Source organism: Pempheris klunzingeri, chromosome 6 (assembly GCF_042242105.1).
Source record: "Pempheris klunzingeri isolate RE-2024b chromosome 6, fPemKlu1.hap1, whole genome shotgun sequence".
Taxonomy (NCBI): domain Eukaryota; kingdom Metazoa; phylum Chordata; class Actinopteri; order Acropomatiformes; family Pempheridae; genus Pempheris; species Pempheris klunzingeri.
The window spans coordinates 5,881,357-5,898,027 of NC_092017.1; the positions used below are offsets into that span (position 1 = coordinate 5,881,357).

At 43.1% G+C, this 16,671-nt stretch overlaps 1 protein-coding gene across 1 annotated transcript in view; it reads left to right on the forward strand.

Moving 5' to 3' along the window:
* Positions 1-15,572, forward strand: part of crocc2 (ciliary rootlet coiled-coil, rootletin family member 2) — a 32,275-nt gene extending 16,703 nt beyond the window's left edge. The window contains exons 15-36 of the mRNA XM_070832802.1: positions 260-404; positions 486-632; positions 709-939; positions 3,830-4,023; positions 4,556-4,683; positions 5,015-5,184; positions 5,304-5,483; positions 5,758-5,892; positions 5,981-6,124; positions 8,333-8,571; positions 8,688-8,847; positions 8,939-9,106; positions 10,229-10,613; positions 10,750-10,820; positions 10,993-11,113; positions 11,200-11,363; positions 11,460-11,900; positions 12,571-12,720; positions 12,806-13,006; positions 14,008-14,139; positions 14,840-15,019; positions 15,128-15,572. Of these exons, the coding sequence (XP_070688903.1) occupies positions 260-404; positions 486-632; positions 709-939; positions 3,830-4,023; positions 4,556-4,683; positions 5,015-5,184; positions 5,304-5,483; positions 5,758-5,892; positions 5,981-6,124; positions 8,333-8,571; positions 8,688-8,847; positions 8,939-9,106; positions 10,229-10,613; positions 10,750-10,820; positions 10,993-11,113; positions 11,200-11,363; positions 11,460-11,900; positions 12,571-12,720; positions 12,806-13,006; positions 14,008-14,139; positions 14,840-15,019; positions 15,128-15,211 (3,970 nt within the window). The 3' untranslated portion in view covers positions 15,212-15,572. The remainder of the gene's footprint in view (positions 1-259; positions 405-485; positions 633-708; positions 940-3,829; positions 4,024-4,555; positions 4,684-5,014; positions 5,185-5,303; positions 5,484-5,757; positions 5,893-5,980; positions 6,125-8,332; positions 8,572-8,687; positions 8,848-8,938; positions 9,107-10,228; positions 10,614-10,749; positions 10,821-10,992; positions 11,114-11,199; positions 11,364-11,459; positions 11,901-12,570; positions 12,721-12,805; positions 13,007-14,007; positions 14,140-14,839; positions 15,020-15,127) is intronic.
* Positions 15,573-16,671: the final 1,099 nt, after the last annotated feature.

Below are 16,671 nucleotides of genomic sequence, written 5' to 3' on the forward strand. Positions count from 1 at the left end.
ACTGCACTCATGCAAGAGGAAAATTTGAGGGTTTCTTTGCTTAAAAAAATTTGATTAGCTGAGAATTGGAGCAGGACATGCGATACAGCAAAAAATTGAACCCCCTCAGCGTTCTGGCCTTTGGCACCAACTTTTCTCCAACTTTCGAAGTGCACATGGGTTATAGTTAAGGGATTTTGTTTATATAAATAATGTGCGTGTGTGTGAGACAAAGAAACAGTGTGAGAGAGTCATGTATGTGTTACATTTTGTGTTTCAGCGAGAGGAGCCTGGAGGAGCTTGAAGGGAAGCATTCAGATATGCGTAGGGAGCTTGTGACAGTGAAGGAGGCTCTGAGTCAAATGACCCTGCAGAAGGAGGTGTTGGAGGATGATAAGTCCAGCCTCGCTCTGGCTCTCAGCAAGGTAGACTACTTTCTTCTGCAGCAGGTAGCCTGATCTTTAATACTAGATTCTCCCTGAGGGTTTAAATTCTTCACTCCACAGATGGAGTCCCAGAGTGCTGCACATGAGTTAGCCCTCAGCAAACTGCAGACTCAGGAAGCGACGTTGAAAGATTCTCTGGCTAAAATGGCTGCCCTGAGTGAAGGCTTAGCTAAAGACAAGGTGGAACTCAATCGTATTCTGCTGCAGGTCAGTAGCCATGCAGTCACCCTTGAGGGAAGGCAGAGTTCAACCGATCAGAAGTGAAATATTTTTTCCCTTCCAGACAGAAGGTGAGAAGGCTGAACTTGGCGAACGTAGAAGGGAAGCTGAAGTAGAGTGGGCAGCAGCCAGGGAAGAGACAGCACGGGTGCGACAGGAGGTGATGAATCTGCTTTCTGAAAAACAAGCCCTGGAGAGCTCCCACAGCCACTTGCAGGAGCTCTGCCAGAAACTAGAAGCAGAACTGAGCCTGCTGCTGGGAGAGAACGCTCAGGCCCTGGAGCAGCACTCCCAGGTCAGAGACCCCTGACCATTCACACATTTCAGCCTCCAGCTCCCACCACCTGGGAGAACTGTGCTGATGTTATTAATAGCTTTCAGCAGGTTCATTCAGCTTGTTGTCACATTAAAATGTATTGGAGGTGGTGGACACATCTGCCATGTTTTTTCTTTCTAATGGGATATGGAGAGCAGTTTGAGCACCACATGTTTTATGAGTAATTTGGGACAGAACCAGCAAGGATCTTCACGAACAAATGGGAACTGGAAAAGATAAATAGATAGACATATAATATCCATTGGGGGTTAGTGAAAGACCCAATAAATTTACACCTAAAGTATTCCCATTCTTCCCTCAGCAGATCTTGAGCAGATTTCCCTGTTCTGTCCCCTAAAGAATGAAAAGAATCTTCTCCTTTTTTGTTATCTGTTCTCAATGTGAAACTGGGATATCTGTGTTGATCTCAGCTAGAATATAACAAACCTAAACAATTTGACAAATTCCATCCAAACATTTTTAGATAGCTTATCTGTAAAAATAAATCCGCTGTGTATAAAACAAGCACTGGAGTGGCCTCCATCACACTAAGCTCATGTTTCATCCCCTTATTGGGCGCTACTCACATCCATAACATTGGTGTAATTCATCCACCTTAATATTTACCTAAGGAGACGCTGAAAGACATCATGTGTTAATATTTAGTTAGTGTGAGTTCATTTTGGTTTGGTTCAAAATCAAATTACAGTGATTGTTGCTTTTTAAACAATCTGTTGCAGTGAAATATTAGAAGTTGCAGGGGCCCATTATAGACTCAACCAATGTGTGATGGTGTGTCAGTAACCAGCCCTAAAGGCACCGTATATCAGGGAAATACCATTTTAAGATCTTAGTTTAAAATTAACATTTGTCTTTGTTTCAAAATAGAGCTTTATCATTGTTTGATTCAAACCAGGAGAAAACCCTTAAAGGAATAGTTTGACATTTTGGAAACAAACCAGTTATGTTTATTACTGTGTGTTGGATGAGAGGATCAATATCCCTCTAGAGTCAGTGCGTTGAATATAATATAATAATATGTTCAGCTTAGCTTAGAACAATAGTTTTCAATAGTTTTTTTTGTCCCAAAGCACCTAACCTATGAAGATGAAATTTCCAAGACATCATTTTTTTCTCTAAATATTGATGTATGCAGCCTCATAAATATAGAATATACTGTATTAAAATATATAAAGATGGTATATTGCATCTGAAATAGACAAGGCAAAAGAGAGATGGACCACACAAAGAGTACTCTCGGAGTACCACAAAACTCTTGAAGCCACTCCAAGTGCAGTGACTGCTGTATGAGTCTTGGAACACTTGGCGCTCCCACTGCTTAGTGTGAAAATTTATTCTCAGTATTGAGGTCCTCACTGACCACCATCGGTCCATACGGCATGCACGGGAGGTACAGCTGGTTCAGCTGGCCTTCGAGAGACTACTCACACCCAAATGCTTGAATGAATGGAAGAAAGACTTAAAAGACCTGCAGCTCTTTTATTGCGCTAGTTATTTTGTTCTTATTAGTTAGCCTGCAGAAAATATGAAATATAAAATCCTATTTAGGCACTTTTTTTTTAATGAAACATTTTACAACATTTAAAATGTGTTTTTCAAATTTGTGGTTTAGGAAATATTTGAATAGGGCATTTAAGGGACAAAATTCCATGGCACACCAGGCTAGCTCCCACAGCACACAATTCGAGGACCACTGGCATGGAGGATTGGTAGATCGAGGTAAACAGCTACATTTATGCCATCTAAAGTTTTTTAAAAAACTACCTACCTGCGGCTCTAAAGCATGCTTATTAACAAAGCATACCTTATGTGTTTCGTCTGTACACAAACAGTAATATAAAGATGACAGGTTGTGGTTTTATGAGGGATTACGTGCTGGAACTTGGTTCTTGGTTAGGCCAGTGGAGTCTTGTTGTCACGGGGAGCTTGCCAGGCAAGCAACAGAGGCTTCATGATGTCACTGGTCAGGCCAAGAGGTAGTTCCTGCACCTAAACCCTTGTAAAACCACAACTTGGTGTAAAGTAAACAAAGGTAAAACTAAGATTATATATATATAATTTATGAGTTTTGAGAGTCTTAATGCTAAGCTAATTGCCTGCCAGCTCTATCTTAATATTTAGTTTACAAACATGACCGTGGTAACAATCGTCTCATCTAACTCTTGGCAAAAAAGTGACGTGTACAAATCTATCAAGTTTGCATTTCAGTGCAATTGTTATTGTAAATACTCTGCTAAATTCAGAGAATTTGTAAAAGATGAATTCCAGGACAACGATTCTGTGTTCTGAGTTAAATAAAATTCAGCAAGTTTTGCGTCAGCTCAACATGTTCCCAGTTCATTATTTTTCTTGCTAGATATAGGTCCTGTGGTGTGTCACAGTGATTTAAGTGGTAACTGGAAAAAAATCATAACCCCACCAATCATTTTTGTTTTGCTTCGGGCAGTGCATTTGTTATGGCCCTGCAGTTCCTACACACTGTCATGAATCACTTAAAGTTTGTTTAATTTATGTTTCATAACAGCAAAAGAGGGGTACGTAGAGTTCAATATTAGTACAGCAAATGTGGCTACATAAAATACAGAGAGATGGTGACTCATTCTCAATCCAACAGATACATATTACCAACTATAATGTAACTGTTAATGTAGGAGTTCTCTCTGCTGCTCGTACTCCCACTCGTGAAAAATGTTCCACAGTTATGACAGTACAGCTATGGAGTGGGTATGCTATCGTTTGAATGCATATATTTGATTTTCTGCACAGTCTTTTTTTTGTCTGCTTGAAGGAAAAAGTATAAATTAATTGCTTGATGGAATTTTTCTTATTTGTGTGTGTCGGTCTCCAGGTCAACAGGCAGATGCAGACTGTGTCAGAGGAGCTGTGTGCGTGCAGGAAGGAGCTTGAGACACAGACCACAGCCCTAAAGAGAGCTACCCATGACAGGGAGGAGCTGGCCAAGGACAAGGCTGCTCTGGATGTCAAGCTAAACTCCGCTGACCGAAAGGCCTGTGGTCTCACGCAGGAGCTGGTTGCACTTAGGTTTGAGTGTGTTTGTGTATGTGTGTGTGTGTGTATTTGTTTGTGTGGTCTGACCTCTAAAATGTTTTGGATGAATTTTAGATTTAAAACCAGTTTTCCCAGTTTGTTTTTTTGCAGTCGCATCCAGACACAAGTTACATTGAAATTGTTTCTGCATTCATTGGTTAAGGTCAGGGTCAGGGTTGGGGTTAGGTATGTATCGTTTATGGTTATGGTTATGGTTAAGAGTGTAAGGAATGACTGTAAGTCAGTACAGTATCCTCAGAAGCATCATAAACAACCCAGTGTGTGTGTTTCTGAGTGTTTGTTTAAGTCAGACCAAGTGCCAATGTGTATTTAAGGTCATTTTGACTTTTTGAGCAAATTTTACTTTCTAAAGCACAGTCAGTCACATGTAACAAGACTCTTTAAGTAACATGGTTTTATTTGGAAACTTTGCTCATGATGGATCATTGGATTTTATGACCTTCTACACCTAGTGGTTCAAAGGTCTTTTTTTCAGAGCTCAAACCACTTTACCACTGTGTTCCAGAGCAGAGAAGGAGTCCCTGGAGACGGCCCTGTTTGAGAGCCAGGAGCTTGCCCCGTCTCTAGAGGCCGAGTGCACCAGGTTGGAGGGGGAGAGGCGCAGCTTGCTCCTGGCTAACGAGGCCTTGACGCGTGAGTAGCTCCCTCCCTCAGAGACACCACTGTCCTCCGTGCCAAGCCCCCTGGCCATGAAGCCTTTCCAACAGCACACTAGAGATCCATATTTCAGCTGTGAGCTCTGCAACAGCTGGGCTGCAGGATCACTGGGGCTGCTTTCTCAGCTGACCAGGGTCCCACCACTCCGCACAAACACACATGGATCAGATAAATGCCGTTAAGCTTGCATGTTCCACATTAAGACATGGATGAGTATTCCCTGTAAATAAAACGCTGAATAAAATCCCGAGTGTCTCCATCTAATAATTAGATGGGATTTTGATAGAGTTTGGATATATCTGTCCAGGTGATTGTGCTCGGATGCGTGTGGATGCTGAAAGCCAGTTTGCACAAGCTGCGCAAGAGCGGACTATGTTGGAGGAGAAGCTGGCCCAGGTAGAGAGAGATGCCCTGCTGACCCTGAACAACAAAGAGCAAATTCACAGTGAGCAGCTTGAAGCTGAACACCGGCAAAAGGTGCAGACTTGTTTAATTAGGTTGGCTGATTCTGATTCTTCAGCCATTTATTAGATAAAGATAAGATAAGATAAGATAAATGTGTGTGCGTGTGTGTGTGTGTGATTGGTGATTAACAGGAACAGCAGCGTGCAGAGCTAACGGTTCAGCGGGAGCGGGCTGAGGAGCAGCTGCGTGGACAGTGTGAGGAGCTGCGTGTGCACAGCCAGAAGGAGCTGCAGCAGGTGCAAGAGGAGCTGGCCAGGCTGCAGCAGGACTTCAACCAAAGTCTCCTGCAGGCTGAGAGTGAAAAGCAGCAGGTGTGTAAGGAAGTCTTCATAGGTTTGTTATGGTTTTTTAGATTGTCGGTGTGTTAGAGATGCCCAAGGGTCAGAGTATTATCTCAAAACCATAATATACCAGGTTCTCGCTTCACAGTTGCCAGTGTGTGTCCACCTAAAGCCACGTGTCTTGCCAGTATCCTCATGCAGTGTTTATCTAAGTGCAATAGCTTTTGCATTCCAAGTTTCCATGGCCAAAGGTTTTTGGAGCTTTATAATAAATGACCCTGACCACGCAGTCTGTTGTGACCAGGCTTTGTCCCAAAAAGAGGCAGAAAAGGCTGCCCTCACAGAGAGGATAGCCGCCTTGCAGCAGGACCTGGCCACAGCAGGCATGGAGCTTGAGCACATGCAGAGGGAAGCACTTAGCAAACAGGAGCAGGATAAGGTAATGAATAGCAGTGTCACATTGACTGTGGTGACTTTTCTTGTTCTCTATATAACTGCTAACCATTTTATGCACCTCAATGATACAGAACACGATGGCTGTCCTTCAGTCTGAGCTGCACGACTTGCGGACTCAGTTTGAAGAGTCTTTGAACTCCCATGAGAGTGCTAAGAAGAGTCTAACTGAGCAGGTCAGAGAGTTAAACCAACAGAGAGAACATGCACAATGGGAGGTGAGATCCTTTGAAAACGTCTCCAGCCGTGTTCTGCCTTTCATGCTTGTGTCTCAGTGTCTATATATATCTATTGCCATGATGACTTGCACAGGACTCATGTCAATGCTGAGAGGTCGATGTGGATATGGAAATATAAGGCAAATCAGAGAATATATAGAGCAGATGTCACCAGAGGTGGTTTGTACAGTAGGATCACAGAAATGGATAGGAAACCACAGGCTTGTTTTGCTTGGCATAGGATGAGGGGGGGCTTGCACCAATTAGTACCAGTGTGAGCAAGAGCCATCTACCAAAGGCTGCTGTTGACATTGGCCGATGTCATAGAGCTTTACTAGCATCAGGGTGCCATCAGGTGCAGAGTGCGAAAGGCCAAATCCTACAAGGAGAGGTGGTGTCCACTTTTAAGACTTGCTCAGCACTCACACTCTATGTCTTTTTCCTGTCAAGTCCACTGGAGGAAAACTTAGTTCCACTGACCCTAATATAAACACAAAAGTGCAATTAGAGACTATAATTTTGGCCCAGTGACATACCTCTTTGAGCCAAATGAGAGCCGTAAATCTCATCTCTCTGGGGTTGCCTGAGGTCAGGATTCCAGGCCCAGGGTCGTTGGGCGTTTTAGTGAAATAACAAGCTCACAGTCACCTCATTAAGATATAACTGCAGAGTTGTAAGGGCCTCACCATGCCTTGATTTAGAAGCCTGGTTTCCCTGGAAATGGGGATTGTTTATCTGTGTGGGACTTTTTGTTTTCAATAAAAAAGCAAAAATGGGGATCATCCTGTCTTCCCTCTGTCTCCTTAGCCTTGTCAGAGTATAGTGAATGAGGTTGCGTGGAGCCAGAGCAGAGGAGTTCTGAGGCTTGGACAGCCCTCCTTAACATATATCAAGTCAAGCTTCAGCGACACTGTCATATTTGGCCGCCGCCCCCGCTCATTCCCTTGTTTGATTATTTTCACTTATCCCACCTCAGGATTCTCATGTCAGACAGTAACAAAGCAGGAGTGAGAGTTTGTGACAGAGCGCTAGAGAGCATGAAAGAGAAAGACAGCAAGGGAGGAGAGGTAGAATGTGTGTGTGTGTGTGTGTGTGTGTGTGTTTGGGGGGGGGGGGTCCGTGGTACCATAATATGAAATCAAAGTTTGAGTTAACCCCTTGTGTAAATAAGCCAGTGGGGGAGTGTTTATTTTCTCCCTTGCAGCAGCGAGAAGCTGGCTCCACTGGGACTCTAGGTCCCCCTCTCCCATCCACATAACACAACACTGCTGCCCTCATATTCTCTGCCCTTCTCCTTCTCCATGCTCCCCCTGCTCAAATCAAATCCGATAAAATAAAGTATAATTGGCCAGATCAGCACAGGCTTGTTTTTTTCTCACATTAGAGTTTATGAGAGAGAACCATCTTGTGTGGCCTCTGAACATAACACTCCTCCTCCTCATCCTGCTCCTCATCCTCCCTCTCCCCCTCCTCCCACACCACCTCTGGGGGGGTCTGCTGTTTATCATGTTGCTCTCTGTGGATTCTTTACACTGCGAGCTGCAGTAAGGAGATGGGGAAAGACAGCACCTGGCTACAGGCCCGACTGGCTCTTATCCATGCCCAGATAAGCTCTGTCCTCCCTATTTCTCTCACTAAACACACCATGTTGCCATAAAACAGAATGTAGGTCATACAGTATCTTGAGATTGTGCGCATAGCACTTAAAATAGGAGATGCTGAGGTTTAGCTTTCAAACAATGAATGTGTTATGTGATCCAAAATTAGCCTTACAGTATGTTGAATGATTTTTCCTGTTCGATTTCGATGATTACATACATGTGGTTGTGATGTACTGTTACTGCAGGTAACAGCTTAATAGACGTTTCTGATTAATTTTGACAATATAAAAACCTTAGTGTGCTTTGGATTATTGAATTTATATAGAAAACCAACAGGTTTTAAAAGCAGTTAAGGGCTTATATTGTTAAAGGCAAGTTCTCATTAGCTCTTCAGTAAAATGTTTTTATATACACTTGAAATTTTTATCACCAGATAAATTATGGATTGGGCTGACAACCAATCAAGAAACCAATAACAATAAAAAAAACTTTTATATTGGAGTCTATTAACCTCAAGAATAAGAGATTTATTGTTTATCCATAAGACCTCCTAATTTCCCTTTATTGACATGCCGTGCCTTTCATTCTCCATAATCCGGACATAAAGTTAGAGGGCCTTCGTCGGCAGCTGCAGGAGGCAGAGGATGGACTTATTACAGGGCAAAGGGAGCTGATTGAGGCTCACAGAGAGCTCCAGGAGTGTGCACAGGATCGGGACAATCAACGAAAAGAAGCTCTGGACCTAAGAAGGCTCTTGGGTGATGAGACCAGAGAGAAAGAGGCCATCCAAGCCTCCAACCAGGAGCTAAGAGCTTTCATCAAGAGAGCAGAGAGTGACAACAGCAGGTACAGCTGTCACATGAGCTGCTGATTTCCTGTCAATTCAGTACTTGTGATCATCCAGCAGCAATGGCTATTTTTAACATTTTCTACCTCATTAACTTTAAACACATCTTGCGTAGCTTGAGACGAGCTGTGGAGGAGAGGGAGCAGAAAGTGGCCGTCTTAGAGGAATGCAGGAACTCGGTGCACCTAGAGGCATCCACTCTACGGAGCAGTATGAGAGAGCTGGAGAAGTCTCGCCTGCAGGCACGCAGAGAACTGCAGGAGCTGCGCAGACAGGTGAGAGATTATTGAGGTAACTGCTTTCCATCTGATTTAGTTTGAATAAATGATTACCTTCAAATAGTATGTGCTATGTTCACATGAGCAGGTAAAGGTCCTTGAAGGCGAGAACAGCCGGCAGAAACAGGAACTGCGAGAGCTGCAGGCCCGGGTATGTCAGGAAGAGCAGAAGGAGGAGGAGGCGCGTCGCGAGGCTTTCACTCTCAAGCAGAGAGTGCTGGAGTGCGAGGCCGGCAGAGAAGCAGCACTGAATGAGGTAGAAGGCCTCCAGGAATTAGTCTGTTAACAGCACGCTAGAGCAAGCATTCCACTTTTGCATACATATTTTAGGAATACCTATCATGCTCGTGTAGAAACAGAGAACATGAACCATAACACAATATATATTCTACTGTAACAGTGATGGGTTGAGTTTGACTTGGAAATCTTTTGTGAATATAACTGAACAACAGTTTCTTAAAAAAAAAACTATTTCATTGCAAACTAAGACATTAAAAAACAAATGTTAGTATGTGTTTTGATTAGAATTGTGAATAGAAATTAGACTTATTTTATAAAAGTTATTTCTTTAACCTCTTCTGTCCCATAACCCCATTCTTAGGGTCCCCAAATTCTCATGACCGCAGCAGTCAGTGTTGTCAAGTGAATGTATGGCATTTTTGTATTCTGTCTTCAAGAGCATGGAGGCAACTCCAAACAGATTCCTCATTATTATGATATATTTGAAGTCTGGTTAATGTATCTTTTTTCAAATTAAATACAAAAATGTCTAAACACCAGTCTTTGAAATATCCTCTGACCTTTTCTATATAACAGACATCTCCCTGCCCTGATTTATTTCAGCCAAGATTCTTGTACCTCTTAACCTTTTATGATACTGCGCAGAAAATATTTTCTGAAACCCTATCAGTGATCTATACAAGCTTGTCATCTCAAAGCACTTTAACCCTTTAAAGAAGCCATGTCCCCATTATTAAGAGTGTTACTAGAAATTCTCAAGGAATTCACACTGCAGTGTTGTTAATTACTGTTGTCACTGCTGTCGTGAGAACTTCAGCCTGTTCTATATATGTATATATGTGTATATATATATATATAATCTATATCTATATCTGTATCTGTAATCTGTATCTATATATAATTCTGCAAACGTGACAGTCCACCACAAAAAACTTAAGCAGGAGAATTTAATTGGCAGATTATCATGTAAGCCAAGGGTAGCATACTTGGGTATCCATTGTCTGTCTGAACTCACAAAAAACTGCAAACAGAAGTAAACCTGTTTAATACTCAGTACATACTATGCAATAAATAACAAATACATTCATGACTACTAGAGAGAATTAGGTTTGTTACTCTGTTCTGTGTGTTTGCACAGGTTTCAGGTCTGCAGCGCCGTGTGGTGGAATTCGAGTCAGTGGAGCATCAGAGCAGAGGGCTCCTGCAGGAAAGAGAGGCTTATCATCAGCAGTGTGACCAGAGGCACAGGGAAACCACCGCCCAGCTGGAGGAAGCACTAGAGGATGCCAGGATGCAGGTGAAGGCACTATCTGTGCAGGTTGGTCTTGCTGAAAGCAAAATCCAGGACCTGGAAGAGCAGTTGGGTCTAGCCAATGCCAAACGCAGGGACCTGGAGCTGAAGTTGGCCGGGTTGCATTCAGCTCTGCGCTGCACTGTTGGCACCAGCCATACAAGGCTTTCTGGCACACCTAAGTCCCGCAGAAGGTCTCCCTCTCCGTGGAGAAACCACCTGCAAGTCAAAGGTATGGTCATGCACTTTCATAGTAAGGTATAATGATGCCAGTTTTTCTGTTAGCAGATGCGTTAATGACTGTGCTATCTGGTTAGGGGGTGACAGTGTGACAGACGGATCTGTGTTGTCCTTGTCACGTGGTGAAGATGAAGAGCTGGACGTGCACACAGCCCTACGGGAATTCCAGCAGGAGCTCAGGGTCACACAAAGAGACAGGGTATATTTAAACTCAATAAAGGCTCAAAGACACAAACCTCGAGCTCCGACCTACAGTCTTGCATTTTAGACCACCAGATCAGTTCAACAATCTTAAATTGAATCACTTCATTCATTTTTAGAGTTTAGTTTTTGGTACTTTTTGAACTCAGAAACATGACCTTTTTCTTCAGGATGAAGCCAAGGGTCAGATAGTTAGTCTGAGTCAGCAGGTGACAGAGCTCCAAGGCAGCCAGGATAAGTCAGCCACTCAGCTGCTACAACTGCAGACGTCCTTGAAGCAGTCAGAGCAGGGTAAGGACACCAGTGGATCCTACAAACACAGTAAATATTGATTATTATTCTGTTTGGAGAAACAGCATTTTCACATATTCTTGCAGGAAAAAGAGAGATGGCAGAACGATTGCATGAGGCACATTCGTCCCTTTCTCTGCAAGAGGAAGTGGTGCGTCGTAAAGAGAGGGAGAAGAGAAACCTTGAGGAGCAGGTATCTCAGCTCAGGTCTAGCCTGGAAGCTGCTGAGGCTGAGTCCAGGACAATGCAAGTATGTCACAGGAAATGAGATATCAGCTAAAACAGCATACAGTACATCATGATCTGATAGGACATCTGATAAAGTCCTGTGCCAATTTCTCCACAGGACAAGTTGGAGCTCTTGCAGGGTTTAGAATCTCGTGGAAATGTGGAACAGCGGAAGCTGAAGGAGTCTCTGGAAGCAGCAGAGAACAGGGTGAGCCGCCTGGAGCTCTCCCAGCGCACCCTTGAAGGTGAGCTACAGAGGGCCCAGCTCAGGTCAGCAGAGCTGGATGCAGAGGCAGGGGCACTGCAGGAAAGAATGACGGAGCTGAGGAGGAAACTTGGTGAAAGTGAGGACCGGTGTGTGGCACTGAGGGTCAGTGAGGAGAGGTTGGCCACGTCACTGGCTCGAGCTGAGCAGCATGAGAGCCAGCTGAGAGAACAGATCCACAAATTGTCAAACACCCTCAGTGACAACAGAACCAGCAGTGGAGCCCTGCAGGAGCAGATCACACAGCTGCAGAGGGCTCTGACTGCCAGTGAGCAGGACCGAAGGCTGCTGCAGGTACAGTGTAGAAACTATACAGGATAAGTTGGCGAATGTGATAAGTGGTGAGCACATGAACATGCTACAGGCAGAAATTAGTTTCAAGAAAGATATTTCATCCATACTGTAACATAAAACAAATTATGCTCACTTTGTATTTTTAATTTGTAAACTTTTCTCCTCTCTCAACATATGTTGTTTGATTAAAACTTCAAATTAAGATGAATAGCAATGCTTCCATTGCTGTGCTTTAAGTCACAGAGCAGCTATGTAACCTTCTCAGCTCCAGACTGAGCATTTTTCATTTACATTGCTGCTGTGGTTTTCCTGAAGGACCTCAAAGACTGTGCAATAAAATGCTCAGGCAAGCTCATTAATTCTCCAAGAGCTTCTCAGGAGAGTTTTCCGGTCTTAGTTTGGGACTGCACTTTAAAGATACTGAGCAAACAAAAACATGACATGCTTGGTATAAATCTCTTGATTTGCTCAAAAGCTGTCAGATCATTGCAATAAAAAGTGAGAGGAAAACCCCAGCTCTTGCCTGCACCTTTCAACAGCATGTCTAGAACTGTAAAGGAGTCAAAATATAAAGAAGGTGAGAAATGTAGGGTCAGACTAAGGGCAAAATTGTGTTTTGATGAAACTGTGTGGCTCATTATATAGTTTATATTTACATGTGTGTCCATAGGACCGTCTGGATAAAGCACGAGATGCCCTTTCAGAGAGTAAGACACTGAGTCACAAACTAACAGAGCAGACCCAGAACCTTCAAAGAGCCCAAGAGGACTTAGAGCTTAAACATTCAGAGCTGGAGAAACATACCAGGACACTGAGAGAGGTGAGGCACGCTGAGATTTAAGTGCAAATAAAGGTGCAAAGGTTGAGGCTTCATTTTGATGCCTGGATGATTGACTATGTTCCAGAGCCTGAAGCAACAACAGGAAGCTGAACTGCAGGCCCACGGGAGCTCCCAGCAGCTGCAGCGAGAGAAGGAGGAACTCCAGGACAAGGTCACCAACCTTCAGAGTTCTTTGCAAAAGCTACAGAGTGAGAGAGCAGAGATGGAGAGGGTGCTAACACGCCTTGGGAAAGACAGGTCTGCACTCAGAAAGACACTAGAGAAGGTGAGCTGACCTGCACTGTACTTTAACAATAGACAATTTGGAAAATTAGTTTATGTCTCTATTGTTAATATATAGCCACTGACAGCAACTGGTTAGCTTAGCATAACTGGAAACAGGGGGAATCAGCCAGCATTATCCCAAAATATTGAACTATTCCTTTATCCCTAATCTTTAGGATTTAATTAACCTACTCTTACTTATTCTAAAATACAATAAAAAATCAAATCAAAATTGCTGCAGTGGTTTCATGTGGTACTTCCTTAAAAAAGGGGGGCTTTGATGTTTGCAGAGACAATATGTATGAAGGAAGAGGAAGAAGATGTTTTATGAAGAATAATGATGTAGCACTGATCTTGCCGCTCTGCTACTGTCCACGAGAAGCAGCTTCTTAAAGTTACAGCTAAAACGGTAAAGGCAGGCCCCCTTTAGTTGGACCCCAGAACATTAAACAGCCTTTGGTCAGGAGACCTGAAAAGTCTTGGTGCTGAATATGAGGTAAAAGATCTGAAATATAAAACGGAGCCAAACCACAAATGGCTTTAAAATGTAATTAAAATCGTCTTAAAGTCAATTCTAAATCTGCTGGAAGCTCGTGTACCTGTAGAAGCCAGGACTGAAGTAATATGCGTTTATTGTTGGTCAGAAGCCTTGCTGCCACATTCTGGACCAAGTGAAGACGTGCAGCTGCTGAAGCATTAAGGCACATAAGTAGGCAGTTACATTAATCCACGCAGGATGAGATTATTTATTCTATTTATAATTTTTTGGTTGTTTTGCTGTTGTTTGTCATTTGCATGATATTGGTTGTTCTATTTTCCACATATTCACCTTAGTCACACATCGTACAAAGTGATCTTGAAATGATGGAAACATGTAGGTGGACTGTGAGAACCAAGAGGCTCTGTGCTTGGCTTCTGCTACACGCATTACAGGAAGGCACATGAGTGCAGAACAATCATGGTAAAGTCGTTCACATTATGTCACCCTCGTGTTGTTGTCAGGTGGAGATGGAGAGGCTGAGGAGGGAGGAGGAGGCAGCGTCAGCGGCCAGAGAGAGGGAGCAGTTGGGGCACAGAGTCTGCAGCCTGGAGCAGGAGCTGGCTGGAAAGCAGGATGAGGTGCAGACTGTGCAGGTGAGAGGCTGCCGGATGATAGCCAGGGGTCACACTGTGAGGAGGGGGCCAATTCATAAGTTATAACCTTATCAATGTTCAAACATTCAGAGTTACTACACCATCACAGCACTTCACACAGCCAGTGATTGAGAGCTGACATCATGTTGTTATCTAGTATTTATATATATATTTACATGTATGTAGTATGTCTTTCTATTTCTCAAATGAATATGGCATGAATAAAAACATTACTGCAACTCATTTAATTGTTTTATGTATGAATCTGGATCTCTCTCTGACTTCATTGGCGTCAGCTTCAATGAATGCAGTAGGTCTTTGCACTCTTCCTGCACTCTTTGAAAGAATTTTTATTGAAGATTCATTGGAACAGCAGTGTCATATTAGCCATAACTCCCAAAGGGAACGTGCTGTTGCTACAGTCTAATTTCATTTTAGTAAACTTGTGTTTGTTTACATCAATCCCAAAACGCTGCCCTCCACCAACATGTGTTTTGTAGTTGGCCAACTTGCCCAGTTACAGTGGGAATCCCTGTGAGCCAGTGGGCATGACCTTAGTGACCCCAGAGCCAGAGCCCTTCTTCTGTTCAACCACTGATTACAGCAACAGACAACGGCTGTAAAAAGAAAAAAAAACCCTGACCTTTAATTTTTCCTAAGCTCTAGTTTGAATTTATAAACTCGTGTGAACCGTCCTCAGGCTCAAATCTCCCAGTTGGAGCACTCACATGCACAGCGCCTCCTGGAGGTGACAGCCCGCCATCACCGGGAGCTGGATATGGAGACGGATCGTCTGAGAGACAGTCAGCTCCAAGCAGAGCGGACCCTGGAGGCCAGGGAGAAGGCACATCGCCAGAGGGTCAAATGCCTGGAAGAGCAGGTATTTTCATTCTAAGTGGAAATAATTCTTGTGCATAAGTCTTTCTTTTGTGCTACTGTGTCTTTGAGTTGCCTACCTTCTGTTTTCCCGTGTCATTGTTTCTCATAGGTGCTGACTCTGACAGAGCAGCTAGATCAGGAGACAAGAAGACGGCAGGCTTATTTCAGTCAGATGCTACAACCTGGTGTGTAGGCAGAGACCCTGCAGTGAAGTATGTAGCACCTCTGGCTTCCTCATTCACTCTTCCTCTGGCAGCTTCCCAACAACATTATGTTACGAGCTGCGTCCACATTTTGAAGCACATGCACACACAAACACACTCCTAAGGCGTTTGCTCCCACCCATGCACATGTGCACACCGGATTACATTAATCTGCAGGAAAACTCAACAACAACAAACAATGAGTGTTTTGTTTATAAGTGGACTGGATGTGCCAAATTGTTTTAAGGATTTCCTCTGGCTCGCTACAGTTGGCGTTTCTAAGTCTGTTTATGCTGTGTCTTTTTTTTTTTTTAGGAAACAGTTTGATGAAAGGTTTCCTAAGATGGTGCTTTATTCTACACTGTGATTGTTCTACACTCATTTGTCATATTGATCATGGACTAATTTTATATGTCACAATCACTGTTTGTGTATCCTAATGAAAACATATATCCAAATATTTACAATAACTTCCCTGAAACTGTGATTTATTAGTGTTTCAAGCCATCATAGAGATTCTGTAGTGTAACATTTCTTTTATTATCTGTTGTATTTTGCCTCAATCTGTTGCAATGTGTGCACAAGTTGTAATTGTTTTGAATAAACTGGGTGTATCAGAGCACAATCACATAGTTTTGTTTTACGTAAGATGTTGAGATTTGATGATGATGTTTGTTCAAATGGCCACACAACTTTGTTATGGAAAAAGTGTTCTGTGAACTTTGTGAAGGACAGCGCTGCCCTTTCATGGCATGTGAGTTCTGGCGTTTGGCTCGCACCATTAAAAGCCTTTGTGGATTTAGTGTTGTGGGTGAGAGAATGACCTTCGCTCTCTGTTGCCAGTGCCGTCTTCAGTGTTTTCTTTCAAAGATTGCTGCAGACTCCAATTTCTGTGGGGATCATCATTCCTTGAAAGTTTCACTGGCAATCCCTCTGTAATCCTTCACAACCCTAAAATCTTTATTTAATATGTGGTTTTCCCTTTGCTGATTAGAAACCACAAATATGTTCTCAATGTGTTTGTGTGTTTTCATCCAAACATGCATCCACTGTGTGTAAGTATCTTGAAAGCCAGTAACTTTTTTATACTCTTTCTCAAGTTTTAATTGCATAGTAACTGTATGGTGTTGCATTTTCACATTGCACATGCATGTTGTCTCACTGTGTAACCTTGCATGCCTTGGTAACTGTACATACTAGGAGTTCCACTGAAAGGGGAAAATCTTGTCAGAGTTTCTTTAAAGCAGCCCTTTGATTATCATAGATCCGCCCAGTGGTTATCCAGTTACCGGCCTCTTTTCCGCTATTGGCTGGAAGGAGCTAATTATGCAAGGTAGTGAATCCCTGTGGGGGAGGTGGGGCCAAAACTGAAAGAACTCCTTTGGCAGGCAGAATAGAGCTTTTATTGAGGATATTTCTAAGCTGACCATCAGGGACCAAATCGCTGGAT